Source organism: Zosterops lateralis, assembly GCF_965231275.1.
Source record: "Zosterops lateralis genome assembly, chromosome: 1".
Classification (NCBI taxonomy): domain Eukaryota; kingdom Metazoa; phylum Chordata; class Aves; order Passeriformes; family Zosteropidae; genus Zosterops; species Zosterops lateralis.
Genome location: NC_139762.1, coordinates 113273971 through 113284879, shown reverse-complemented (window position 1 = coordinate 113284879; position 10909 = coordinate 113273971). Strand labels below are relative to the sequence as shown.

The following is a 10909-nucleotide window of genomic DNA, read 5'->3' as shown; positions in this document are numbered from 1 at the left end:
AATTCGTATTTTAAACTTATCCATCTTTCTTTGCTGCAGACTGGAGGGTTTTTCTCAATGCATTAATGCAAATTCAGTCGGCACTCAAATCAGAAGGAAAAAAAACCTCTAAATCACACACCAGTACAATTGCATGTTCTGTACTGCAACAGACAGAGCAGCAGCAGAGATCTGACCATTAAGCTCTGTGATAATACAGCTGCACCTGAGAAAAAACCCATCTTTGGCCCTGGAGGCTCTCTGAGAGCCACTGCCGTGGTGAAAGGATCACACCTCCTTGGGAAAGCATCGCCTTAGGGCAGGACAGATTTAAATTAAGATTAGTCACCCTCAAGGATCACGGGGCAAAGAAAAATGACAGAAACAGCTGTACATTCATTTATTTTTCCGAAAATACAAAAAACCCTCCCACCAGATAGAGTTAAAAACACAACTAGAAACACGCTCTGGGCCAACAAGTAAGACTGATGATTTTGCAAAAATATCAATTATTACGCACATGAACGAAAGGAAAAAAAAGATGGAAACGTTCCTTTAACACCGTCCAAAAAACAGTTCCAACGAGGCTCGCAGCCCCCAGGATGATCAGGATAGTGGCTTGTGTCCGCCCAGGCAAAGTTCGTGGAACAGTCCCAAGGAGAATGAAATAAATTACATAAATAGGAGGGTGCGGGCCCTGTGTGCGGGTGCGGCCCCTCACAGCTCGGGGTACCCGCAGTAATAGACGGCGCTGGCGGCGTCCGATACGGCGGCCGAGAGGGGCCCCGCGCCCTGGGCCGGCGGCAGCGCGGCCGCGTCGTGCCCGCCCAGGGGCAGCCCGGGCTCGGCCTTGCAGGCGAAGCGCAGGTACTGCTCGAACTCGGCGCGGTCCAGCTCGGCCAGCAGCTCCTCGGGCGGCAGCTGCTCCGGCCGCTCCCGGCACGGCGCCGTCTCGGGCTGTCCCGGGGCCCCGGGCGGCGGCGGGGGCGGCGGGCCCAGCCCCGGGCAGTGCCCGTAGTAGGGGAGCGGCGGGGCCGGGCAGCCCAGCAGCGCCTGCAGCGCCCCGCCCGCGCCCGCCGCCTCCCCGGACAGCGGGAGGTGCCGCCGCAGCGCCGCGCCCGACGGGCTCGGGGCCGCCGCCGCCGCCGCCGCCGGGAACTCGGGCCCGTAGCCGAAGGGCCCCGGCGCGCCCTCCTCCTGCAGCCCCGCCGGGAAGAAAGGCGCCTCGCTCTCCGCCGCCTCCAGCGCCGACGGCTCCGCGCCGGGCGGGCCGTAGCCGTCCAGCAGCGCCGGGCAGTCCCGGTAGGGGCCCGCGTAGCCCCGCTCGCCGTAGGGCAGTCCCGGGCCCTCCGCGCACATCCCGCCGAGCTCTCCGCCCAGCTCGGGCCCCGCCGCCGCCGCCGCCGCCGGGCCGTGCTGCAGGAAGCCGCTCTCCACCCGCTTCAGGCGCTTCACCTGCTTCCGCCGCCGCGGCCGGTACTTGTAGTTGGGGTGGTCCTGCATGTGCTGCACCCGCAGCCGCTCCGCCTCCTCCACGAACGGGCGCTTCTCCGCCAGCGACAGCGCCTTCCACGATTTACCTGCGCCAGAGACACCGTCAGACCGCCCGCCCCGACACACCGACACCGCCCCGACACACCGACACCGCCCCGACACACCGACACCGGCCCCCCGGACACACACCGACACCGGCCCCCCGGACACACACCGACACCGGCCCCATTCCCGCTCCCCTCGACAGGACCCGGCCCGGGAGCCCCCGGACCCCCCGCCCGCCGCCCCCGCCCCGGGCCCCGAGGCTCCCCCGGGCTCCCCGCTCTCCCGGAGCCGCCCCCGGCCCCCCGCGCTCACCCAGCATCTTGCTGAGCTCGGCGTTGTGCAGGTCCGGGTTCTGCTGCGCCAGCCGCTTGCGCTCGTCCTTGGCCCACACCATGAAGGCGTTCATGGGCCGCCGGATCCGCGCCTCGCCTTTGCCGCGGCCGCCCGACGGCCCCGACGGCGCCGCGCCGCCCTTGGCCTTGGCCTCGCCCGGCGGGCTCAGCGCCTCCGCCCAGGGGCACAGGGCCGGCATCATGATGGGCAGCGAGCACCGCCCCTGCGCCTGGTCGTCGCTGCTGGCGTAGCCCGCATCGGGGCTGCTCATCTCGGGCCGGGACGCGCCGCCCGCCCGCGGCCGCCACAGCGGCTCCGGCCGGCCCGGGGGAGGGCAGGGCAGGGAGGACTCGCTCCGCGCTCGGACCCCGCTCGCTGCTGCCCGAGCGGCCCCGGCCCGGCCCTATTTGAGCGGCGGCGCGGCCAATGGCCCGGCGGGGGCGGGCGGGGGCGCGGCCGGACGGCGGCCCAGGCTCCTGCGGTGCTGCCCTGCCCGGCCCTGCCCTGCCCCGCCCTGTGCCCCGCCCTGTGCCCCGCCCTGTGCCCTGCCCTGTGCCCTGCCTTGCCCTCGGGGCGGCCCCCGGGCTCCTCCCGGCACCTGAGCGCATCGCGGCCTCAGCCGCCGCCAGCGCTGCCCATCAGCACCGGCAGCGCATCCCTGAGCGGCCCCGGGCCCGGTCCTGCCCCCCGCAAGGGCAGCCAGAGCGGCCCCGGGGCCGTGCGCTGATGGACAGCCTGGAGCCGAGCAGATGCAAAAGGGACAGGGGATTTACAGCTGTGCCGAGACACCTGGAACACTCTGAGAGGCACAAGCGGCTTCTCCCGCAGGCAGATGTGGGATGTAGCTGGTAATGGCAAGCCGAGTCATCACCTGTGCCTCAAGGATCCCCTTGCTGTCAGCTCTCAGTGCTTTGCCTCCTTCGCAAGCTGTTTTCATTAAATCATGATGTATTCAAAATTAGGCCGACCCTCATTTTATGGGAATATATAGAAACGTTGTAAAGAATATACTGTTTGTTTTTTCCTAAAAATAGGTGATGCTCGAGGCAGTGTTATTTATTTTCACAACTATCTTACTGCCATCGTATTGAGAGCGCTCTTGATAAATGGGACGTTCTCATAAACTGTAATAATCCTTCCCATCTCTGTTTTTTAATATTCGACCCTATTTCTCAACGCGTCCATCGGAAGATGTGTAATCAGTGCCATATCTCATACTGGACGAATGCAGAGAAAGTTTGCCCATAAACCAGCAGTCCCACGGCTTGCAAACCTTGGCACCACCCGGGATGAGTTTCTTGGCGCGTTTCCTTGTGCTTCAGTGTCACTGGACAAGCTGAAAGGGCCATCTGTGCCTTGATCCCTGAGATCACATCTTATCTCAATAGAAAAGGCGTGAAGCTACGGGCGATTAAAAAAAAATCTCACCCTGAATAAATCCCTCAATAAATAATGCCCTCATTAATTAAGTTTGCCCGTCATTAAGGCCCTTTCTCCCCTCCAATAAGTGGCGCTTTTCCATGACATCTTATCCCCGCCAGGAGTGTGGGGCGGCCGGCCCGGATCCCTCCGGACACTGGTGAACCCCGGCTGGGGATTTACAAATTCCTGCCCTCGGGGAACCCCCGGCTTCTCTCCAGCGACGGACACGGGAACTATTTAACACATCCTACTCTTTCCCGGTGCCTCTGTGTTCATGTTCTGCTTGAAGTCGAGAGTATAAAATTCCATGTTGGTTTTTTTACAAAGAGCCAGGCTAACACGAGTTAGTTCGGACCCTTCATCTTCCACATAGGTCTGGGACCAGGGAAAGCGAATTTAAATGCCTGCAAGGCTGGAAAGGTTCGGGGGGCAGAAAACCTACTTGGGAAACAATCCATTGGTAATGGGAATGATGTCTGACCAAGTCTGAAATAAATTCTTTCGGACAGAAGTTAGATGAATATGTTTATATTTAAACCCTTTAAACTGTAAGCAGTAATGGCAGACTAATTTGGGTCGGAAGGGACTTTAAAAATCATGTAATTCCGACCCCCTTCCATGAGCAGGAACACCTTTCACTAGACCAGGTTGCTCAAAGCCCCATCCAACCTGGCCTTGGACACTTGCAAGGATGGGGGTCCACAACCTCTCTGGGCAACTGTTCCACTGTTTTACCACCCTCCTTGTAACCCTGCTTCCTTCTAGCAGATTTAAAAGGCTCCTCTTTTAGTTTAAAACTATTTTCCTGTGTCCTACCCCAACACAGAATCGCTTCTCCCCTCTATTTTTTAACACACACACACACATACACACAATGTGAAATAGGATCATTTGTATTCCTTGGACACGTCCTTTAAATTTCCCTAGAATAAAAACTAGGCAGCTAGTTAACTTGGAATCAGTTTGGGGTTTTATTGAGAAAACGTTGACAACCTCAGGGATAGGGGCGATGGGACTCGTCTAAAAAGTCTGCATTGCTTTTAGCGGGTTGTCTGAGCCTGGAGCCGCCCTGCTGCCCTTCCCGCAGAATCACAACAAGGGTCGCACGGCGCAATTCATTCAGTCGTGCCCAGTAACAACCTGGCGGCGTGATGGCTTTGTCGTGATTGTCCCCCAAAGCAGGTCTGTCTGCCCATCCATCACCATCAGCAGCTCCCCTGAGTACGAGTGGCTTCCGAGCAGCAAAAAATAAGAGATTCAGCAGCACACATAAGGAAAAAAAAAAAAAAAAAAAAAAAAAAAAAAAAAACAGCAAGCTTTGAAACGAGTTCCAGAGAAATCCAGGCCTGTAATGCCACCCGATCTCCAGCCACAAGCACCTATGGGACCCTGTAATCCAGAACACGAACAGATTATGGGTTCCTGTTAGCATCTCTGCAAATGCGTTCATGACCTGTCATTTTAAAGTGTAGAAAGTGCAATAACTTTTTTTTTTTTTTGAAGGTGTGTACTTTGAGGGTTTTTTCCTAGCCCAACAGACAAAGCCTAGGATAGGTTTTGCAGCCTCCAAAGCAGAGAGAAGTCACTCAGATGCCATCAGGAACAAGGGCAATTATTTAGCATTTGATCTGGGGCAAGATTCATGACTTAGGTGAAGTCTCTTTATGTGACAGACCTTCTGAGTAAATAATTCAGGGTAAAATCATCGACTTAAAATATTAAATTATAGCAGTCTGGGAGAAGCCTTGCATGATCAAGACACTCAGACGCACAGAGAGAGAGCCTCTGTCCAAACACAGAGAAGGAGAAAGAAAATCTTATTTTTGTAGATGGAAATCTGCAGAGGGCGGCCTGGCAGGCATTTAGTGAACACATTACTTGACTGTTTCACGTTAAGCAAATGTGGGTGTGTAATTACTGGGTGTCACAGTTGTGTCAGTCCCGCTCACCCCTCGGTGCAGCGATAAGGGCAGGAGGCCACTTGATGCCCACTGATGTCGCTTGTCACTGAGCTGCCAATGGCCCAAGCCAGCCGTGCCTGGGTATTGGCTTCTGGCAGGCCAGCACTTGTCTGGGGTTCCTGTCCTCCTTCTCAGGGGACACTGGGGGAGGATTGACTGCAACACAAGAATAGGGTTGTCACACATGTAAAACTAAATTTGTGTACATGGAGCAATTTGTCAGCAGCATTGCTGTGAATGTCCTCTAGCGACTACCGTCTTTGGAGCTGGAAAAGCGCACAGCTATAGAAATGGCCAGAAATGTTAACGTGGTGGTTGGTGGGGTGTTTGGGTAGTGGTGTTTGGTTTTGGGTTTTTTTTGTTAGTTTGTTTTGTTTTTTCTTTTTTCTTTTTTTTTTTTTTTTTTTTGTGGTTTTTTTTTTTTTGTGGTTTTTTTTTTTTTTTTTTTTGGTTTGGTTTGGTTTGGTTTGGTTTTTTGTTTTGTTTTGTTTTGGGGTTTTTTGTGGGTTTTTTTGTTTTGTTTTGTTTTTGGTTTTTTTGTGGTTTTTTGTTTTGTTTTGGTTTGGTTTGGTTTGGTTTGGTTTTTTTGGTTTTTTGGTGGGTTTTTTTGTTTGTTTTTTTGTTTTTTTGTTTTTCCCAGAGCAGAAAACCACTGCTTCTTGTCATTTCCAGCTCCTCTGCATTAGCAACTGTGTTCTTATTTTGACCTCCTGGATATCCTGCCACCTGCCCTGTATGTACGAACCTTGAGCTGACTTTAATTCAGTACTTTGGCCTGAAATCTCTTTTCTTTTTCCATATTAGGCCCATTTATTTTTCTATCCATATACTTCAGCAAGACAGAGAGCACACACATACAGAAAGGACATCAAAACATAAAAAAACCACCAAAAAACCCAACCAACCATCAAACAAAAAACCACACACACACACAAAAAGCGCAGACAAACCAACCCACTCAGAAAAAACCTGATTCACGGGGCAGGAGGGAGGTTTAACACTTTCAAAAGGACCACAGGACAGATTTGGGTGTCTGTCATTTAGAAACAGAAAGCCAAGATGCTTTGAGAAAAATAGGGCTTGGACGGAGATTCAGAATATTTTGCTTCATGCATATCGGCAGTGCATAAATCTGCCACATTTCAGGCATTTTAAAGAAGCTTCAGAACATTCTTCTCCTAGGAAAGGGCTAAAAAAACCAAAATAGAGCTATATATCTGGCTGCATACAGGAAAATAATGCTTCTTAGATTGGAGTCTGCAAAAGCTCTGTGAAAAGGGTTGCTGGAAGATCTCCCACAACTTCCCTGCACACACAGTTCGGCACGCTCTTGCCAATACTCTTACCAAAACCAGTGTATTTATTTCAATTTAGTGTAATTCCTTTCTGATAGTATTATTATTATTAAAGGAAAAAAAAAGTACAATTTTAGAATTTTCAACCTTCATTATGAGCCACTTACAGTTTCAAGTCCTCTTCAGCCTTCAGCTGTCTGAAAAGTTGGGGTGAAAGACAGAAGAGGGGAGCAAAACCTGCATCTAAAGGAAAAATGAAAAGAAATGATGACTGAAGTTATGGAAAGTTAATGGATTATTTATTTCCCAAACCAGCCAAGGTGATTTTCCCATAGAAAGCTGTGAACATGTGCAAAAAGGACAATATTATTTTAATCCTGTAGGTTTAAGTATCAAACTAAAAGGAAAACTCAACCAAACAAGAAACCATCTCTCATGCACATTTGTTTCCTGGGTTTATGTATCTATGTTTTAAACATGTGAATTTTTTTTTTCCAAATTAAAGCATCAAGAAAACACATTATGTCCTTGTTCTGAAGTATCACCTTTTTCAGAATTACATAATTTTTCTCGCATACAATTGGGAGAGGAGCGAAGAGATTGACAGGATGGATATTTCAGGTACATTTCTTAGAATTGAAGACACTTTGAAAAGTAAAATGGGAATATTAAGAAACTAAAGGGTAGACTATTTTAGGAAATATTAAGGGTCTGAATGCCTTTTGATTCAAGACTCACTAACAGTACACAACTACTAAGTCGATTTTTGCCAACGAGGCTGCTCTCAACTCTCACTGAGTGAGGCGGTTTGCATCTATTTTATCTTTCACGGGTACAAACATAAGTCTCTTTAATTGTGATTTGAAAAGGGACCCAATTGAATTTCCCGTCCTGGTGGAAGACAGGTCAATCCGTGGGCGAGTCTGTCACTTCAGCCCTGCCCGCTCCTCCCCAGGGCTTTATCTTGGGGAGAAACGAGCCAGATCACTGCTGCCTCCTCCCCCCGATTTGAGTATAGACAGAATTCATTTATCACTCCCACCTCACAGCCGGGCTCAGGACTAACATCTAAAGGAAAGGGACTTTTTCCCTCCCCCCCAGTTTAATTACAGGTGCCCAGTTCTCAAGCACGAAGATATTTCTATCTCTGGACGCGATGACACGGACCAAGGGATTTCTTTAGGAGAGAGAAGGCAGAATTCTGGGAGGTGGGATGAATGTGGTGCCGTGGCAGGGTGGCGAGTGGCCGGCCGCCCCCTTGGGAGGCTCGTGTGGTCATTTTTCACCTACTTTAGCCTCATTTACAGCTCTCGTTCTCCGCAGCGGAGATTTGATACACCGCCAGCCCCGGCCCGGGGCAGCAAAGCGGCTGCGGGGACACGAGAGGCGTTCCCTGCCAGGAGGGGCTTAAAGCAGCCCTTACCCACCCATCTCATCCCTGGTCTGTACTTCCATTGAAAATGGACCAAACCCTACCGTACTTCAGCAGGCGCTAGAATAGGGACTTTTTACATTTCAAACATATTTTTTTTTTAATTCAGTCACATTAATCACTCTATAAGAAAACACCAAGAAAGTGGAAAGAAAAAAAAAAACCCCAAAAAAAACCCCAAAACACCCCCAAAACAAACAAACAACAACAAAAAAAACCCACCAAAACAAACAAACAACCCCCCCAAAAACAAACAAACAAACACACCCACCCAAACACCCAAGACCAAAGGCCTGGAGTAGGCAGTTACTGAAAGCTTAAAATTTCTGTCTGTAACAGGAGCAGGAGAGACATAAGAAGACTGTGTCTACAGAAAGTGTGAGAGGACCCAATGCTTAGTGCAAGGGACACTTGAAAGGGTAGTTTAAAGGTTTAATCAATGACAAAGGACGATAAGATCTCTTGGAGGAGTTATCAGAGACCAGTTTTATTATTTTCCCTTTATTGTAAAAGTGCAAAACTATTCTGTACAAATCCATCATATAAAACCCAGCATTCCGCAAAACATAGAAAAGCATCCGGATCTCTAACAAGATCTCAGGAATGATATTCTCCGTGTGCCACCGATGTGATTCCACCGTAGGAACAGTTTTCCATGTCCCTGGAGGACAGCGATGGGAGGACCTGCCCCGCCCGGACAGCGGGAGGGCACATCGCCTTTTAAACCTCGAGCGGGTCAGGGAGACCCTGTCAGTTCTCAAGATTCAAATAAATTACATAAATAGGAGGGTGCGGGCCCTGTGTGCGGGTGCGGCCCCTCACAGCTCGGGGTACCCGCAGTAATAGACGGCGCTGGCGGCGTCCGATACGGCGGCCGAGAGGGGCCCCGCGCCCTGGGCCGGCGGCAGCGCGGCCGCGTCGTGCCCGCCCAGGGGCAGCCCGGGCTCGGCCTTGCAGGCGAAGCGCAGGTACTGCTCGAACTCGGCGCGGTCCAGCTCGGCCAGCAGCTCCTCGGGCGGCAGCTGCTCCGGCCGCTCCCGGCACGGCGCCGTCTCGGGCTGTCCCGGGGCCCCGGGCGGCGGCGGGGGCGGCGGGCCCAGCCCCGGGCAGTGCCCGTAGTAGGGGAGCGGCGGGGCCGGGCAGCCCAGCAGCGCCTGCAGCGCCCCGCCCGCGCCCGCCGCCTCCCCGGACAGCGGGAGGTGCCGCCGCAGCGCCGCGCCCGACGGGCTCGGGGCCGCCGCCGCCGCCGCCGGGAACTCGGGCCCGTAGCCGAAGGGCCCCGGCGCGCCCTCCTCCTGCAGCCCCGCCGGGAAGAAAGGCGCCTCGCTCTCCGCCGCCTCCAGCGCCGACGGCTCCGCGCCGGGCGGGCCGTAGCCGTCCAGCAGCGCCGGGCAGTCCCGGTAGGGGCCCGCGTAGCCCCGCTCGCCGTAGGGCAGTCCCGGGCCCTCCGCGCACATCCCGCCGAGCTCTCCGCCCAGCTCGGGCCCCGCCGCCGCCGCCGCCGCCGGGCCGTGCTGCAGGAAGCCGCTCTCCACCCGCTTCAGGCGCTTCACCTGCTTCCGCCGCCGCGGCCGGTACTTGTAGTTGGGGTGGTCCTGCATGTGCTGCACCCGCAGCCGCTCCGCCTCCTCCACGAACGGGCGCTTCTCCGCCAGCGACAGCGCCTTCCACGATTTACCTGCGCCAGAGACACCGTCAGACCGCCCGCCCCGACACACCGACACCGCCCCGACACACCGACACCGCCCCGACACACCGACACCGGCCCCCCGGACACACACCGACACCGGCCCCCCGGACACACACCGACACCGGCCCCATTCCCGCTCCCCTCGACAGGACCCGGCCCGGGAGCCCCCGGACCCCCCGCCCGCCGCCCCCGCCCCGGGCCCCGAGGCTCCCCCGGGCTCCCCGCTCTCCCGGAGCCGCCCCCGGCCCCCCGCGCTCACCCAGCATCTTGCTGAGCTCGGCGTTGTGCAGGTCCGGGTTCTGCTGCGCCAGCCGCTTGCGCTCGTCCTTGGCCCACACCATGAAGGCGTTCATGGGCCGCCGGATCCGCGCCTCGCCTTTGCCGCGGCCGCCCGACGGCCCCGACGGCGCCGCGCCGCCCTTGGCCTTGGCCTCGCCCGGCGGGCTCAGCGCCTCCGCCCAGGGGCACAGGGCCGGCATCATGATGGGCAGCGAGCACCGCCCCTGCGCCTGGTCGTCGCTGCTGGCGTAGCCCGCATCGGGGCTGCTCATCTCGGGCCGGGACGCGCCGCCCGCCCGCGGCCGCCACAGCGGCTCCGGCCGGCCCGGGGGAGGGCAGGGCAGGGAGGACTCGCTCCGCGCTCGGACCCCGCTCGCTGCTGCCCGAGCGGCCCCGGCCCGGCCCTATTTGAGCGGCGGCGCGGCCAATGGCCCGGCGGGGGCGGGCGGGGGCGCGGCCGGACGGCGGCCCAGGCTCCTGCCGTGCTGCCCTGCCCTGTGCCCTGCCCTGTGCCCTGCCCTGTGCCCCGCCCTGTGCCCCGCCCTGTGCCCTGCCCTGTGCCCCGCCCTGTGCCCTGCCTTGCCCTCGGGGCGGCCCCCGGGCTCCTCCCGGCACCTGAGCGCATCGCGGCCTCAGCCGCCGCCAGCGCCGCTCCCGCCCCGTCGGGGCACCGGCAGCGCATCCCTGAGCGGCCCCGGGCCCGGCCCTGCCCCCCGCAAGGGCAGCCAGAGCGGCCCCGGGCCGTGCGCTGATGGACAGCCTGGAGCCGAGCAGATGCAAAAGGGACAGGGGATTTACAGCTGTGCCGAGACACCTGGAACACTCTGAGAGGCACAAGCGGCTTCTCCCGCAGGCAGATGTGGGATGTAGCTCGGTCATGGGAAGCCAAGTCGTCACCTGTGCCTCACACTTCTGCTTCTTACCCTGCTGTGATACCTGGGCTTATTTCCCCTCGTAAGTCCATGAAAGAGCTCAACTC

General features: G+C 56.3%; 2 protein-coding genes across 2 annotated transcripts; both read right to left on the bottom strand.

The window, feature by feature from the left end:
• Positions 1–226: 226 nt before the first annotated feature.
• LOC310910858 (transcription factor SOX-17-like) lies at positions 227–2122 on the bottom strand (the record flags this gene model as incomplete). Its single annotated transcript, XM_083863909.1, has 2 exons — positions 227–1559; positions 1831–2122. 2 exons carry the CDS (start codon positions 2120–2122, stop codon positions 697–699), a joined length of 1155 nt encoding a protein of 384 aa, XP_083720035.1. The 3' UTR covers positions 227–696.
• Positions 2123–8779: 6657 nt separating this feature from the next.
• LOC310919719 (transcription factor SOX-17-like) lies at positions 8780–10202 on the bottom strand (the record flags this gene model as incomplete). Its single annotated transcript, XM_083879190.1, has 2 exons — positions 8780–9639; positions 9911–10202. 2 exons carry the CDS (start codon positions 10200–10202, stop codon positions 8780–8782), a joined length of 1152 nt encoding a protein of 383 aa, XP_083735316.1.
• Positions 10203–10909: the final 707 nt, after the last annotated feature.